The sequence below is a fragment of the Phoxinus phoxinus genome (genome assembly GCF_949152265.1).
Source record: "Phoxinus phoxinus genome assembly, chromosome: 6".
NCBI classification, from domain to species: domain Eukaryota; kingdom Metazoa; phylum Chordata; class Actinopteri; order Cypriniformes; family Leuciscidae; genus Phoxinus; species Phoxinus phoxinus.
This window is the reverse complement of record NC_136881.1, coordinates 18,232,062-18,249,373: the sequence shown is the minus strand read 5'-3', so window position 1 is coordinate 18,249,373 and position 17,312 is coordinate 18,232,062. Positions and strand designations below refer to the sequence as shown.

General features: G+C 36.3%; 1 protein-coding gene across 4 annotated transcripts in view; it reads right to left on the bottom strand.

Moving 5' to 3' along the window:
• Window positions 1–1,549: 1,549 nt before the first annotated feature.
• Window positions 1,550–17,312, bottom strand: part of uso1 (USO1 vesicle transport factor) — a 47,225-nt gene continuing 31,462 nt past the window's right edge. For all 4 annotated transcript variants that reach the window (XM_079615445.1, XM_079615444.1, XM_079615446.1 and 1 more), the window contains 11 exons: window positions 14,550–14,660; window positions 14,061–14,179; window positions 13,375–13,556; window positions 12,658–12,779; window positions 11,245–11,383; window positions 10,689–10,852; window positions 7,521–7,580; window positions 7,308–7,406; window positions 2,651–2,746; window positions 2,326–2,541; window positions 1,550–1,935 (listed from right to left, as the gene is read on the bottom strand). In XM_079615445.1, the coding sequence (XP_079471571.1) occupies window positions 1,852–1,935; window positions 2,326–2,541; window positions 2,651–2,746; window positions 7,308–7,406; window positions 7,521–7,580; window positions 10,689–10,852; window positions 11,245–11,383; window positions 12,658–12,779; window positions 13,375–13,556; window positions 14,061–14,179; window positions 14,550–14,660 (1,392 nt within the window). In that variant the 3' untranslated portion in view covers window positions 1,550–1,851. The remainder of the gene's footprint in view (window positions 1,936–2,325; window positions 2,542–2,650; window positions 2,747–7,307; window positions 7,407–7,520; window positions 7,581–10,688; window positions 10,853–11,244; window positions 11,384–12,657; window positions 12,780–13,374; window positions 13,557–14,060; window positions 14,180–14,549; window positions 14,661–17,312) is intronic.

Sequence of the window (17,312 nt, the reverse complement as noted above, 5' to 3'; positions counted from 1 at the left end):
TAAATGTTTAAATGCACATTAACAATAAATAATAAACACATAATGAATTATCCAATGAGGAAAGTGTTTTAATGTTCAAGTAACATCTGCAACTAAAGGCTGAAATAATTTCAATTCGTTAAATACTAGATTTATTGATGTAGTATTAAACTACAATATGATGATTGTATTTCGTTCTATTGGTTAATCACGTAAATATTTTAACGTGAGGTTCAGGATTTGGCTGGTCAGAAAAAAAGCCCAGGTATAGGCCTAGATGTCGAAATTACACCACTTGATTCCAATATTTCTTATTTGACAACTATTAAAAGCAGTCTATTGTATTCATAGCACTGTTGATAAGTTTGAGATCACTGACATTTTTTAATCGATTTATTCACTGAAGGAGCATTAAATTGATCAGAAATCACAATAAAGAAATTTATAAAGTTATAAACTAATACTTCTATTCAAAATGAACGCTGTTTTTCAAATGTTCAGTAGAGCTATGATCATTGTCCCAGGCCTATGACAGACCGACAGCCTATTCAGTGAGGAAATGGGACTCATAAAAACATCGTCACAGGCACGAGCATTTGAGCAACAGGTCTTGAGAGACTTGATATACTTGTCTTATTGTTGTTGTGCATCAGGGTCACCCACTTCTCTCGCGCCTGCTTGCTGAAAATAGGGCTTTGCCATCACAGGTAACATTTTTAAAATATAAAAATAGATGTTATTTTTAATTAAACATTTTTACATTATTACACATTTTAACTTTTAGAATGTAATGCTACCTTGAACAGAACAATACATTTCTTTCAAAAACACAAAATTATCTGATTTCAAATGTTTGAATTGTAGTGTACAAATATAATATGTTATATCATATTATAGGATTTCCCCCCAGGATTTTTTAAAACTTGAATTAAAAACTAAGTTTAAGGCCAAAACATCACAGACAAGTATTTATATAGTTTATTCTAATGAATCTTGTTTATCCATAAATTAACCAAAGGCTAAACCAAATTTTGCAGAATATCTCTCCAGTTTTTGAGGAACCTGAAAGTGGTACATCCCAACATTTAGTGGGAATCCAGCAGCGTTTTGATGAATAACAACACATTGGAAACAAGGTGGCTAGGGTGAGCGCAATGCAACGCAGGCTGGTGTTTTGATCATTTGTAAATATGATTGGATGACTAAACAATTCTGAAAACTGTTGACATGCAGGCAAAAAAAAACAAAACAAAAAAACTTAACAGCTATCTGACCAGGAGGCAATCTAATGCAAAACAGGAAATGGACCATTTGATTGAGATGTTAAACACAGTTCACTATGCACCTGAGCAAAGATGTCTTTCAGGATCCATCCATCCATCCATCCAGCACAAAGACACTCTAACAAGCCCTCAAGCAGTATAGAAATGCAGACTGAACATCTTCATGGTTTTGCACTATGTACAACAAAGGAGGAGCAAATCTTTTCTTTATTGTCTCCTCTCCATCATTAGTGCAAAGAGCTCTTTAGAATCTTCTACGGTGTGAGACCATGACATATAAGCATTGGGAATGTTGATCAAAAACAAAGTATTCACCTGTGTTTATTATCTCAATAAATTTTAAGCTTTTTTTTTTATGAAATGAGTCCGGTTCAATTAGCTGGGAAAATATAATCCTTGTATTGTTTTCCTACAGTGAAATAAATTCCAAAAATTAAAATGCAGGTCTGAAGAAAGTAAAGAAATATGTGATTCTTCTAAAAATCAGAAGATCAGCTCTACTGTCCAAGGCCTTCAATCTCTTTCTCTAAGCGTAAGTGACAGGTTAATGTTAGCAGTCTTTCACTTCCACTATTAAGTCAATACTTTTTTATTCATCACACTCTTCTTCCTCCTCTTCATCATCATCATCATCAAACTGATCCTTTGAATCCAGATCATCCTCATCTTCAATCTGTAGGGGAAAAAAAAGTCAATCAAAACCAAGAGTAAGAAGAAATGTAAGGGGCCTTTCACACAGAACAAGCTTTTCCACTGCACTACTTTTCCATTGTTTTTCAATGTAAACACATGCTAGACAGCAGTTCTTTAAACTTTGCGCTCGAGTCTCGCGTCTTTCCCAGTATCTCACACGTGGCGTGGCATTCTAAAACGTGGAGCTCAAGTTAAAAGTTCAATAAAAAATTAAAAAACGCTTCTCTAGACCTTTTTCCCGCTCCACTGACCTGCTTTTTTAACAGCAAAAATGTGTTCTGTGTGAACTGGCCTGAAGTACACCACAAAACAACATTTGATGAATACAAAGCTAGTGAAACTATGTTCTGGAGTGCCGTGAGGAATGTACCGTCTCTCCCAAGTCCTTGAGTCTCTGTTTTAGGCTCAGAATCTTCTGGTCCTGGTCGGCGAGCAGCATGAGAAGATCGTCCTGCTCCTTCTTGGACTCCTGCACCTCCTGCTGCAACTTGCTATTCTCTGCCTGCATGATGGCGGCTGTGCTTGTGGCTGAAGCAAAGTCTTTCTCCATCGATTCTTGACTCTCCAGAAGAGTTTTAACTTCCTCCTGAAAGAGTGTGAGGGACAGAAAAAAGGAGCAAGAATTAGGTCAAACAGCAAATGATGTAAAATGTAAAATGCAAATCAGTAAATGATGTTTGTCTATAGTAAGTCACCTTAAGCTTTTGATTCTCTGCTGTCTGAGTAGAGAGCCTGCTCTCTAACTCGGCATTTTTCTCTGTGTAGAGACTATTTTCTCCTGGAACTGCAGCCTGAAAGAAAGACAGTAATGAACTAAAAAGCCCATTCACTACCATTTAAAAGTTTGGGGTCAGTAAAATATATATTTGAGAGAAATTAAAGGAGCTGTATATAAGAAATGTATTTCAATTCATCATAAAATGGCCCTGATATGTCACTAGACATTAAGAAATCATGTTCATTTCAAATACTTATATCACTGACAACATTAGTACGGCCAGGATATTGTTATTTAAAAAGTGAAGTTGCAGCCCTCAACTGATGTTGATGTTGTCATCTTGTGTTTTGGCCAGAAGCGCCACCCTCCACCTATCTACCAATCACAAAGTCAGTAGTGTTTCGGCATCCGGGTTGCCAGCTCTGCTCTAGTCTGCTCTAACTCTAACTCTAGTCGGGTAAAAAATGTCTAACGTTAACGCCTATCTGGCAACCTCGAGTCAGGGGGGAGAGGGAGGGGATACACCGCTCTACAGTAATTTGAAAGTGATTGCAGTACCAGTTTTGGACACAATCTTACATACGGCTCCTTTAATACTATTTTCAGCAATGGTACATCAAAAGTGACAGAACTATTTTGTATGAAAGTAAAAGTCTTTACTATTTCAAATAAATGCTACAAAAATCTGTTGAAAAATCTGTTCTCATCAAAGAATCCTGAAAAAAAGTATCAGTTTCCACAAAAATATCAGGGAGTGTTTTCAACACTGATAACAATAATAAATGTTTCTTGAAAACCAAATCAGGATATTAAAATGATTTCTGAAGGATCACTGAAGACTGGAGTAATGATGCTGAAAATTCAGCGTAGCCATCACAGGAATAAACCTTTTAAAATATATATGAATATAGAAACCAGTTATTTTAAATTGTATTAACATTTCACAATATTACAGTTTTTAACGGTATTTTCAATAAAATAAATGCAGCTTGGGTATAAGCATGAGACTTTTTTTCAAAAACATTAAAAAAACAAATCTTACAAACCACACACCACTGAATTGTTTGAAGTGTTTATAAATAATGAATCATTTTATCAGCCATAAATGTACCTAATGGCACACACACTTATTGCAGCTTATTCTTGCTTTCTGAGTGACATGCAACATTTAGTTGGGTAAATCTAAAAATGGGTAAATCTTAAAATGTTAATGTGAGAAAATAACAGATTTTTTTTTTATATCAATTCGATTCAATTTAGTAAACCAACTTGATACAAAAAATATATTTCCCTGAGTTTTTTGTTCTGTGCCTTTCATTTGTGGTTGACAAAAAAATTTGTGGTACACAAAAAAAGTTACGGACTGCAGATTTAAGCGATTCGTTCAAAAATGCAGACTCATTCAGTAATTATGTGCTGCTTGGAAATGTGCAACGGTTCGGGTGTGGCCTTGTTTGGAACTGGAACTGCTTCATTTTAAGTCAGTTTATTTTACGTCATGCAGAGAAACCATGGACTTTCAAGGCTTTTTTTGTTTTGTTTCTGAAAAGTGAGTGACACATTGTTAAAACAACAGCTATGATATTATTGTAGATGATATATGTTGCACACCTTTATGAGGTGTGCACTTTCTATGTGCACACTGCACACCTTTATGAGGTGTGCCAGCAGCCATATCACCCTGTAGCCCAAGACTGGTTGCCCACTGAAGCTAAGCAGGGTTGAGCCTGGTTAGTACCTTGATGGGAGACCTCCTGAGAAAACCAGGTTGCTGCTGGAAGAGGTGATAGTGAGGCCAGCAGGGGGCGCTGACCCTGTGGTCTGTGTGGGTCCTAACGCCCCAGTAGAGTGATGGGGACACTATACTGTCAAAGAGCACCGTCCTTCGGATGAGACGTAAAACCGAGGTCCTGACTCTCTGCATTTCTCATAAAGAGTAGGGGTGTAACCCCGGTGCCCTGGCCATATTCCACCCATTGGCCCTTACCAATCATGGCCACCTAATAATCCCCATCCACTGAATTGGCTCTATCACTCTCTATCCACCTGTATCTGGTGTGTGGTGAGTGCATTGGCACTGTTGTACTGTGGCTGCCGTCGCATCATCCAAGTGGATGCTGCACACTGGTGGTGGTTGAGGAGAGACCCTCTGTACATGACTGTAAAGCGCATGACTGTAAAGCCCTTTGGGTGTACAGTAGTACATATGAAAAGCGCTATATAAATGCCTCATTCTATTCTAAACTGTCTGGGCGCTGCACTTCTCTCGCAGTTGACCTCCACCTTTTCAGTTCTGGTAACATTACGTTATTAACTAACATTTAGAAAATCGATTTTTGCAATTTGAGAATATTTAAAGGTCCCATGGCATGAAAATTTCACTTTATGATGTTTTTTAACATTAATATGAGTTCCCCTATCCTGCATATGGTCCCCCAGTGGCTAGAAATTTCGATAGGTGTAAACCAATCCTGCTCCGCTTTTGAGAAAATTAAAGCTTAGACGGCCAAATCTGGAATCTTCCCTATATGTCGTCATACGAGGAAAGGTTACCTCCCCTTTCTCTGCTTTGCCCGCAAAGATAATTTGTCCCACCCATGAGAAAATGAGCAACGCGAGCGCAATATTGTTTTTTCCTCGAGAGAGACATCAGGCTTGCAAACGAGCGAAGCATGGCAGTTGCTGTGTTTGGATGTACAAATGAACACAACAGTATTTTTTTTAGTTCCTTCTTCCGAGCCTCTGAAGAACCAGTGGGTAATGTGAATTTCTGATGTGTAATTATTCAAGTTCAGACAGATAATCTTTCTCCCAAAATCGTTCAATACTGTTTGTGCATCAGTAAATCAAGCCAGTGACTAAAATATCAACTTCACATCGTTTCTCTTAGTAGGATGAACATAATCTTATTTAAACAGATTAAAATATATACAAGCGATCACAGAACAATTCCTTTCCATTCACCAAAGCGGTCAATCACACAGTGCAAGTTTATCTGGACACTTGCCAAAACTTGTTATGAAATCAATGACGCTGTTACACTGCACAACGAAGCTCTTACTGTATATAACTCATGTTTGCATTGGTGAAAGCAGAGAGAGTGCAGAAACTGCGTTGCAATGATAAGATCTTCATTCACGCGATCATTAGACTGTCATCTGCTTGCTCAATGCTCATCACTGCAACCTTTTATGTGAAGGGAATAGATCTAAATACTTTAAAAACTTCTCACGTTTCGTTAATCTCGATAGCTAGTAAAAATGTATAATAGCTGTAATAGTAAAAGTTTTCGAGAGAGTTCCACATGTAATTCTAGCTGTTTCATATACAAGCATGTCAGCCAATCACAGTGGGTGTTTACACTGAAGTCTCACACAGACACGCCCCTTCAAACAGAGCGTTCAAATCAGAGGCTAAAATCAAGCTAGGAAACATTACTTTTATTTCTAAATTATGACAATTGACCGTTCGCAAAACCCTGCCCTCGAACGGTTCTCGTCCAATCCTAGCTCAGCAACTGTAACTAAGGAGAAGGACCTCCGTCAAACATTGCGATTTCAGCAAGATAGTGAAAAGATGTGCCTATGGCAGTGAGGTCTGCACACCGGCCCGTACCCGAAATAATGTAACCTGACTGACCCGAACATTACGGTTATATTTTAAGCCCGACCCGAGGTCCGTTTCTCACCTTTTTTCCCCCTTTTTTTTTCATATGCTGTATTTTATGATTGCTTGCAACTATAATTAAAAAATAGGCTACATGTACAGACACCGTTTCCCTACGCCACTGCGGCCCCCTCATCAGTCAGCAAACAAGAGGGAAAAAAAGAGAAAAAGCACGGACTTACTAATTACGAAACTTTGATGTGGTTGAACAGGTACACAGTTACAAATTCCTCTGGAACTCAAACATTACACTTCAAAACAAAGTTTGCGCAGTTGCACAACTATATCCTTCTCAGTAGGCTACGAGTTATGAATGAAGAGAACAGCATCGAGAGTTGATGGTTTCAGCGCGTCCTCTGATTGCAGTGTTGTGACTGAAATAGCGTGCGCGGGAGCACATGCGCAAAACAGTTTTGTAAAATTATATATGAATATGATCAAATAAAAATGATTGATATATATATATTTTACAAAACTGTTTTGTGCATGTGCTCCCGTGCGCTATTCTGTCTATACTTTCTGTCGTGCCCTGGAGGATATGTCTGCTGCATTACCGGTACTCCAAAACCAATCACTTAATGTATGGAGCTCAACCCAGCCATGTGTCTGGTTCTCAATTGTTTGACGGGCGTAGTAACAATAACTAAGGGGCGTGGCTTTTGCGAACGGTCAATTGTTTGACTAAAAAAAACATACTGACATTATAAGGGTACCCCAGGAAACATTATAAAATAATAAAATAATCCATGCCATGGGACATGGCATGATATAATCATGTATTTTTCTCACTCCCCTAATGGATTGATAAAAAAAGGCCCTGGATGACTCACTGTGGATCTTGCGATTTTAAGATTGAATTATGCAACAGACAGTTCAAAGGTGGTCTGTGTGGATGCCATCTAAGGCCGAGACAACAGCACACTGGACTGTAGTGTCTGTACAATGATCAATGAGTGGAGCACACTTACTGTAGTATCAGATCCTCTGAGAAGCTCCTGTCTTTCACTCTGTAATTGTGTTATCTCTGCAGTCTGTCTCTGCAGCTGAGCTTTCAGCAACTCCACCTCCTGCAGCCAAACATAAGTGTTCAAAGTGTTTGGTTTAGCAGGTGCAGAATGGTGCATAATGTTATGTGATGAAATCTTGAATGAATATAATGAAGAGAAACAGTGGAACTTTACCCTTTGTAACACTGTAACCTCTGAAGTTGAGCCTTCTGCTGATGGGACACCCTCGGCTTTCTGTTGGACACAAACCAAATATTTCCAAATACAGGCGAAACTAGAAAAATTTGAATATCGTGCAAAAGTTCATTTATTTCAGTAATTCAACTTAAAAGGTGAAATTAATATATTATATTGTGACGACCTGTGTCTTTAATGAGGTTTATCCCCATCAGTGGACGATTACTCCATCCTTCTACCTGATTACATCGGTGACACCCGTTGCCCACTTCCCTTTTCACCTTTAAGAGAAGCAAGACTGATGGCAGACGGGCGCGGCCGACTTGATTAGATTACTTTTGTTTTTCCTTCTTTTGCATGCATCACAACCTACAGCACATTACATTTTCATTAATTCATCTAGCATGACATTACTGACAACTGACTACTAAATTACACAGTTTTGTATCGTTTTCCTTTAAGTTAATAAACCAATTACTTGAAAACTTTCGCTTTCTCGTGTGTCCCAATTTTGCATGCAAAGTGAGATATTTCAAGCCTTTATTTGTTATAATTTTGATGACTATGGCTTACAGCTTATGAAAACCCCAAATTCAAAATTAGAATATTGTGAAAATGTTTTCATAGCTGTAAGCCATAATAATCAAAATGATAACAAATAAAGTCTTAAGAAATATCTCAATTTACATGTAATGAGTCTATATAATATATTAGTTTCACCTTTTAAAGGTAGGGTTGGTAATCCTGTTCAGAAACATTTTTTTTATACTGGGTGAAATGGTCCTTCCATTCTGATAGTAGTCAATACATTATGTGTTCAGAAAAAGGAATGAAAAAAATCTGACCTCTGTAGCAGATGTAGGACAGTAAAAACTCTGACCAATCACTGCCATTCGGTGCGAATGTAAAGAACCAATCAGATGCCTTCATGTCTCGTGCCCGAGCACTACTGCGTGCACAGCAGTGATGCGCGGGTCAATGTATAAACAACCCGCACCCGACCGACGTTTTCAACTAACCCGCCCGCAACTCGGACCGCAAAAAAAAGAAAGAAAATATTGTACCTGACCCGCGTTTTTTAAAGTAGCTATAGTAAATGCTCATCGCGTCATGGGCCATAGACGGAGGAACTAGGGGTGCGCATTTTTCAGAATGCTGTATGATATCGCCTAGTGTTTTGTAATAAAGGCTTGATTTATTCATTTATTTCGTTTCATTTTCTTAACAATTAAGATGCTGCATGTGTTTATCCAGTCTAATCGACGTGTGCGTCTCTCCCCAGACTTTCCCAACAAAAATCCCGCCCCCTCTCAGCAAATAGGCTACATAAAACTGACATTACTGAGCTATATGCGTTTAAAAGTAGCCTATTAAAATGGCACAATGGCATTGCTCAGTTCAACGCGTTGGGAAATCGGGCATTTTGTCCCGCGTCAGCTTTTATTCAAAAGTTAATAACGCGCTCAACATTCAAAAGGTAAATAAGGATTTCCCACTTTCATCTGCAGACTGCTCGTGCGTCATCCTCGCGCATTCATCCAATAAAGTGTAGACCTGTGTATTTCATAGAACATTGTGTCTAGTACTATATAAATTACAAAGGTAAACGACCCGACCGACCGCGACCAATGACTCGTAACCGCGGGTAACCGCAGGCACCCGCTCATTTTGGATCAACCCGCGCATCACTGGTAGGTACATGCAGCTGACTCCAAATGTGGATGCGCGTTCATGTTTGTGGGGGGGCGTAGCTTTGGACGGAGCACTGACAGGAGGGGGCGGAGCTTAGAAGAGGTGCCACTTTCAAATCTGGCTAGCTCTCCAACATTACCTACTCTAGCTTTAAGTTGAATTACTGAAATATACAAACTTGTGCACGATATTCTAATTTTTCTAGTTTCACCTGTATACCAGTAGCCTACAGTTGATCAAAAGTGACAGTGAATACATTTATAAAGTTACATTTAATGTTATATTAAGCATAACTGTTTTCAAAATGTATAATTAGACATTTTTCTTGGGTATCAAATCAGCATATTATAATTATTTCTATAAGATCATGTGACACTGAAGACTGGTGTAATGGCTGCTGAAAATTCAAATTTGCCATAAGAATAAATTACATTTGAAAATATATTTAAAAAATAATAATAATAATAATAACAACAACAGTTTGTATTCATAAAATTAATTTGCACCAACAGCTTTGTATTAATCAAACAACAGCTCTTTTAAATTGTAATAATAATAATAATTTCACAATATTACTGTTTTACTATATTTTTGATTAAAAAAAATTCAGCCTTGGTGAACATGAGAGATTCCTTTCAAAATTGTTTATAACCCCAAACTTTTGAATGGTAGTGTAAATTATACCATAAAAGGCTAAGATATTAGCATACTACCGGTAATTAGGGATGGGTATTGACACAAATTTCATGATTCAATTCGATTTCAATTCACAAGCTTACGATTCGATTCAATATCAATTGATTTTAAACTATATATATAAAATCTCTCTCAAGTACAGTACATCAATTTCTCTCGACCAATGCTGTAAAACTATACAGGGAACCCTGTATATCACATAGTACAATACTATAATATTAAAGGTTAAAATTAACAACTGATTTGTATACAAACATTTAAATTACACTTAAGGTGGTTTTTATAACAATAACTTGTTTTCATGAGAGATTTTTTCAAACATACATTATTACCGGTTTTAAAGAACAGCAACATTGAAGTAAAAATATGCAATATTTAATTATTTTCCTGTTTATCACTGTAAAGCTGCTTTGAAATGGGATTTGACTTGACAGTGCATATATATTTAGAAAAATTGTCCACTCCAGAGTGTATTTCGTAATACAATTGATAGAATTTGACTGTTCCATATCAACAGTAACAAAGCACAAAGTTTATAAAAAGATACATAACGAATTATTTGATGGGACTAGCGCTGTTTAGTGAAGTTTTGTTCAAGCATCAACTGAAAAACATCGTCATAGACTGAAAGATCGATTCTTAGGATTTAAGAATCGATATTGTTCGATCAGAATCGACTAAAATCGAGAAATTGTTATCGTCAACCCAGCCCTAATACTAATATAAAATACATGTTGGGAGGTTGGAAGAACTGAACACACACACACACACACATACCAGACTGGTTATTAGAGAGTCCTTGTCACCCAGCTGTGTCTGCAGCAGCTGGTTTTGTCTTTGCAGTTCCTCAAGCTGTTCTCTGAGCTGGCTCAGCTCCTCTGGCTGGAGTCCGTTCACATGGGCCGCCTCTGCCTGATTTCCTGTCTGCTGATTATCTTTACCTACAGAGTGTGAAGAAAGAGTGGAGCAATTGTAAAAGTAACTAAAAAGTCAAAAACGGCAGGTCAGGAAAAGTAATTTACTATGGATTTCTGCAAAAATACTGCAAATACTTCTCAAACAACTGATATCTATAGGTGCGTTCACACCATGTCGTAATTGCTGTAATGATTTTGAACAGTAAAAAGCCTTCACGTGCTTGTAGAACTTGCAATCACAACATATAAACTCATTTTCCGAGAGCTACGACTTGTACCACCTGACCACTGCAGATTTAAGGTGTGCTCAACTTAGCGGTGTATGACATCAAGATACCGCGAGAGTGCATGGAAAACATATGGAGCTTTATTTGCTGTAATTTCGACATGATGTGAACGCAGCATTTGCACAGTACCTAGTTTGAGTTTGAGGATGTTGTACTGGTCTTTGTGCTGCTGGATCTGAGAGATCTGCTGTGTCATAGTGCTCTGCATCTTTTCATTCTGGGACGCCAGCAGTGTCACCTGCTCCTTCAGCTCATTTATTTGAGAATCCTGCAATTAAAAGGGGATAAAATATAGGAGAAAGAAAAAAAATTATTTACAATTTAAACATATGCCTATTTTGAAATGATTCCACTTCCTGTAAGCATACAGAGGAAAAATTAGACTGATGAAGCATGCAAACTGTTGTTACCCCATGAATAACCCAAGGCAAATTAATAGTTTATACTACAGGGCCGTTGAATCTGATTGGTTGACAAACGTTCTACGGTGTGCAATTTTTTTCAGGGAACCGCACGGCTAAAGTAGTTCCGGCAGGTCTTGACCGCATTACAGTTCCATATCACTTCGCGTAGTCAACTGTAATAACGGAAAATAGGATACAATTCATAACAAGAAAAACCATGCAGCCCCATGCACTTGATCTGCAATTTTCAATGTCTAACTTCACACTCAATGGAAACATGCAGTTTAATAAATAAAGTATATAGTCGTATATATTATCAATAGAAAATTAAACAGAATATTTAAATAAATTGATAGTCCTGCTGCACAGGTTTTCGTAATTATTGCAGATAATATAACAAATAAATAATTATTGATAGGCCTAAACTTCTTAAAAGGGCTTTGTGTTTCATTTAATAGGCTAGTCTACTGTCACTAATAGAAAAAACAAATGAATTAAAACGAATTGAATTAATAAATAAATAATAAAATTGACACACATGCTTCTCTCGCTCTCATAACTGCATTAATAACTGTAAAAAGCCGGGGACACACTTACTGTAAGGCCGGTTATGAATGTAATTTGATACTTATGACTGATCATGCACGCGTTTTCAGCGCGTTCAGTCTGTGTTCACAGCGGTGTTTAAAATCTGCTGCATTCACAGTCAGAGAATGTTTCAAGTCGTTAAGTGTGTCCAGCATTACTCTGCTATCAGTGGCTCAAACCTCCGTTACTAACTCTAAAATTACGTTTTGGAATTAGCAACGGAGCATGGGTTTAGATGCGCAAGGAATTAGTCCTACATACAAGAACGTTTTAATGACAAAAACATTACAAACGTCTTGAAATACATCATCTGACCAATATTTTGAGGTGTGGTAACTGTAGTATAAGCGGAATAATTGACTCCAGGCTGTTGAATTATTCAAACTATAATGACGCATTACCACCTCGGGTCTGTCGTCAATTATTCCTTACATATACACTATATAACTTAAAATATCACTAGGATTAGTTTGAAACATTGCATTCTGACAAATGTGAGAATGTGATAGTCTGATGCAGTATAATTATTATTATTTTTTTATTTTTTTACCTGTTCTCTGATCAACTCTTTGTACTGGGTGACAATGCTGTCATGCTGTTCTAGTGTTTTCTTCACCTCTTCTTCCTTTTTCTCTTCCTCGCTTGACTTAAGCACTGCTTTTGTTATCATTCCTATGAACAACAAAAAGAACCGCAAACATGAAAAATAAACCTTTTATCTGAACCCAAATGGATCATATGAGTTATCAAATTCACATAGCACTTCACATAGCACAGAAAAAAATAATTCTGAGGAACAGAGGGAGCATGGAAGAAAATAATGAATATACATATTTTTAGAGCAAAGAATAAACGGTGGACTTCAGAGAAAGAAAACAATACAATAATAATAAAAACACATTGTCTCTTAAGGATGCAGTTATTACTTGTCATTGTGTGAAATACAAAGTTATCAACATCCGTCTTCAGTGATCTATTTCCAGTAACTTCCAATCTGAACATTTTTGATCAGACGATTGCTTTCTATTAAAGCTGAGCCTAGGCAGTAAAGTGTAAATCCCTTGTCTTTACATAAAGATTATGTACATTAGTAAGTGAACCTTTAATGTTGGACAGGACACATTAGGATGGCTATGCACCCCTGGTGACTTGAGTGATTCCCATTTACACCTGAATTTATGACTGTGTACTTGTGACTGGATCACCAACAGATGTTAATAACAATGGAAAAGAGGTCTTAGTTTGTGTTCAGGACTCCAAAACTAACCTTCTAACTCTTTAACAAGTTTGGTGAACTCATGATCAAACAGCATGTGTTCTGGGGTGGAAAAGGCTGGCTGAGGTTTCTGAGCAGCACGGGAATACAGTTCGTGTTTGGTTATAAAGCCCAACTTCTCCACAAAGTTTTCCTTCCCTATGCGCTTCTCAATCAACTGCTTCAGCTTTTCTCTGTGAAGAGGAAAATATATTTTGTGTGACATTGAGAGATGGTGAAGGAGGCTCAACACTTAATGAAGGCACTGGGGGAGTTGTTATAAAATGTGCTGTCAATTGTAACGTTCATTTATTAAATAAAATAAAATAACTTTTATTTTCTATTTTAAAATTGTATTTATTCCTGTGATATCAAAGCTGAACACATTATAGGAATCATTTTTGTTTTCTATCTGCTTTCTAAAAACTCCAGCAAAAGGAAAAAAGCACCAACAGTATCCATGTTCAATACTCAAAGACACTGGCTGTGCTGTTCTGTTCTGTTCACAAATAATCAAAACCAGCACTTACACGTGTGATGTGTTAATCTATTGAATACAATTTATTTATGTGCACTTCAATTATCAAAAAGTTTAGTCATGGATCATTTTAAATCAGCTGACAGCTTTAGCTATAAGACCAAGAAATATGAACAAAAGAAAGCATGAGTGGAAATAGAAAAACAAATTAAGAACATACTTGGTGTAATTCTCTAAGCTGTTGTCATTATAGTAGATACAAATCCCCAACAACAGAGCACACAGACCCTGAACCAGTCGCTCATCCTCACCCAGGTTTTCTGAAATTTGACCTGTCAGCTGAACACATCATTTAAGGAAACACAACACAGTATCTGACAAACAGGTAACTGTACTCAAAATGACACGAGCCATAAAAAACACAGACAAGTTTACACTTGCTGTACTTTAATCTGTAAAGATTGAAAATGTAATGTGGTTGCTGTGATATAATTTAATGCATACCAAGCTGTGATCAGAACTACCCTACCATACAGAGTTAAACATAGGTAAAAAATAAAGTCGCTCTGTGAATCATTAACTAAGATTCAAACTTTTTATCATCACTGTACCAATACAATTAGATTAGTTATACACTGTTTGTGTGTATATCAACTATATAAATCAGGTGTGTGTGTGTGTGTGTGTGTATGTATGGATAAAAGGATACAAAGGGAACATTGTCTTGATTGTGCAGGAAGTGCATGACAGCGATTGGACAGTTACTGATCCAGGTGCAGAGCAACATGAGGAGACCGACCTTCGTCTGCACCCTACTGCCCTGAACACAGAAAAAAAACACAATTATACAGTCTTAATCACACACTCATACTGCCATACACATTATTATTGAGCTAACTTACAACTTTAACATCTAAGAAATGAGCAAATAAATTGATAAAGAAACAACTGCAAGAAACAAGTCACTTAACACTGTACAATTTAAATTTTAAGTCCTTTTAGACAGTATTTCCAAGGTTCTCCAAATCGAATTTGCTCATTTCTGCAGAAATACAATAAAAAAGCAAAATTGCAGATGGTTGCTTTCAGTCAGAACTTGTTTTTGACCGGTTTTGCTTGCAATCTTATCTGATCTTACACAAGATGTTTGTGACCAAAGGATTTTCCACTAATTAGTCTACAGATAATACATATAATGAAAACTTAATTTAAAAATGTTTGTTGGCAAATTCTATTCAACATCTATGAGCTAAAGAAAAACAGGCACAAATAGTGTGCTATTTGTTAGGATTAGTTTTGATTTCAAATTTCGAGTGGCCTAAAACCAGAGGTAACACTTTAGTTTTCAGTCCAATTCTCACTATTACCTAGGTACTTATTAGCATGCATGTTACTAGGATATTGACTGTTTATTAGTACTTATAAAGCATATATTAATGTTTTATTCTGCATGATATTCTACATCCCTTAATCCTACCCAATACCTAAACTTAACTACCTTACTAACTATTAATAAACCGTAATTAGGCGTTTATATTTAGTTAATGGCGAGAGTTAAACCCTAATCTTTTTAAATTAGTTTTTAGGATAAAATGCCATCAGGATAATTGCAACACAAACTCTGAAGTGTCTCAATGTAAAATGTGGTCTAAATACAGAGACAACCTTGAAAGGATGACAAGAGTTGCATCCCAAATGGTGTACTAATTATACTAATGCACTTACACGATCAACTCTACTCTTCTAAAATGTATACACTATATGGTAGTGTCATGTCAAATGGAACATTTAACATTTTTACTACACAGAATAATTCACAGTTTTTCAATTACATTTATTTTCAAATGCACGTGATGTGTTGCCATTGGTACTTGTACTAGCCTCTCCACTTCTTGAAGAAAGTGGTAAACACTGGGTGCATAAAGTGATAAAGTGTTTCAATATTTTTGAAGAACTACAACAATCAAGCACTCGTAGTACACTACATGTCTACAGTGTGAACAATACTTGAGTTACTTACAATCCCTTCAAACGTTTTTATTTTGTATGTTTAAAAAAAGAAGAAGTAGTATTTTATGCTCACCAGGGCTGAATTTAATAACAGTGATAAAATAACTGTTTTTTGGTCCCACTTTATATTAAGTGGCTTTAAGTACTATGTACTAACAATGAAATTAATAATTTGATACAATGGACTTATTGTGTACATATATGTTTTTATATAGTACTTATATTTTAAAAAATACCTGCTTGTAATTACAGCAGTAATTAATTTATGTAATTACATTTGTAATTACACTGTTGACCCTTCCCTTACACCACCCTTAAACCTGCCCATACCAGCACACCTGTCCCTAACCTTACCCGCATCACACCTCAATAGCAGAAAAAGTATTTTACAATACAACATGAACACAATAAGTACATTGTACTTATTTTTCTATGTAAGTAAATAGTACTTAAAGCCACTTAATATAAAGTGGGACCGTTTAAAAAAAATTATATTACTGTGACGGCAAAGCTGCATTTTAAATTACTTGAGCCTTCAGTCACACGATCCTTCAGATATCTTTCTAATATGCTGATTTAGTGCTCAAGAAACAGTTTATATCATCAATGTTGAAAACAGCTGTTCTGCTTAATATTTTTGTCAGAACCATGATATATATTTTTTTAAAGAACAGCATTTATTTGACTTCAAAATCTTTTGTAACATAATAAATGTCTTAACTGCCATTATTGATCAATTGAATGCGTCCTTGATTAATAAAAGTATTACCTTCTTTCAAAAAAAGATAACTTCTGAAGGGTATTGTATATTACAAAATGGTTATAATATGGTGTTTAAAAGGGACTAAGCAAGTTTCCATTCAAACAATATGGAGAGGGTTTTATTTAAAAACATCAGTGTCTGTAAGGGCTAGCTTATAAGAACTGTTAGTTTTAGGGGTTAAAAAAAAAAGGCATAATGGAAATTTAAAAGTAATTATTAACTTTTCAACAAGATAATAATTATCAACAAGATAACTAAGATGTACATAAAACAATTAGCAAAAAGCAAAACAGGAAAGTACCGGGCAGCAGAAAAAGCAACCAGGAATAGTTTTGAGAAGAGATGCACCGGTGTATCAGACTATTTTTTTTATCAACTTAAAACAATCTGCATATCGGCTGTAGAAAGGGGCCGATATAACAAACCGATGGTTTATTAATTAACTGCATGAAGGCACTGAGTTGTATAATGTCTGTTGCATGATCCATTTTTATTTTGGTAAAATAATTAAATACTTGCCAAAACAAAATGAAAGCTGTATAAAATACAGCAGGGCTTGAGAATAAGGCCAGTGCAGCATCTTCATGAAAATGTATCCATTCCACAGGCCTTGCAAATTTAAATATTAAAGTGCAAGATGATGTGAAAGAGAACTCAATTCTACTTACTGTTTGAGAAGTTTTGTGAGCGCATACATCC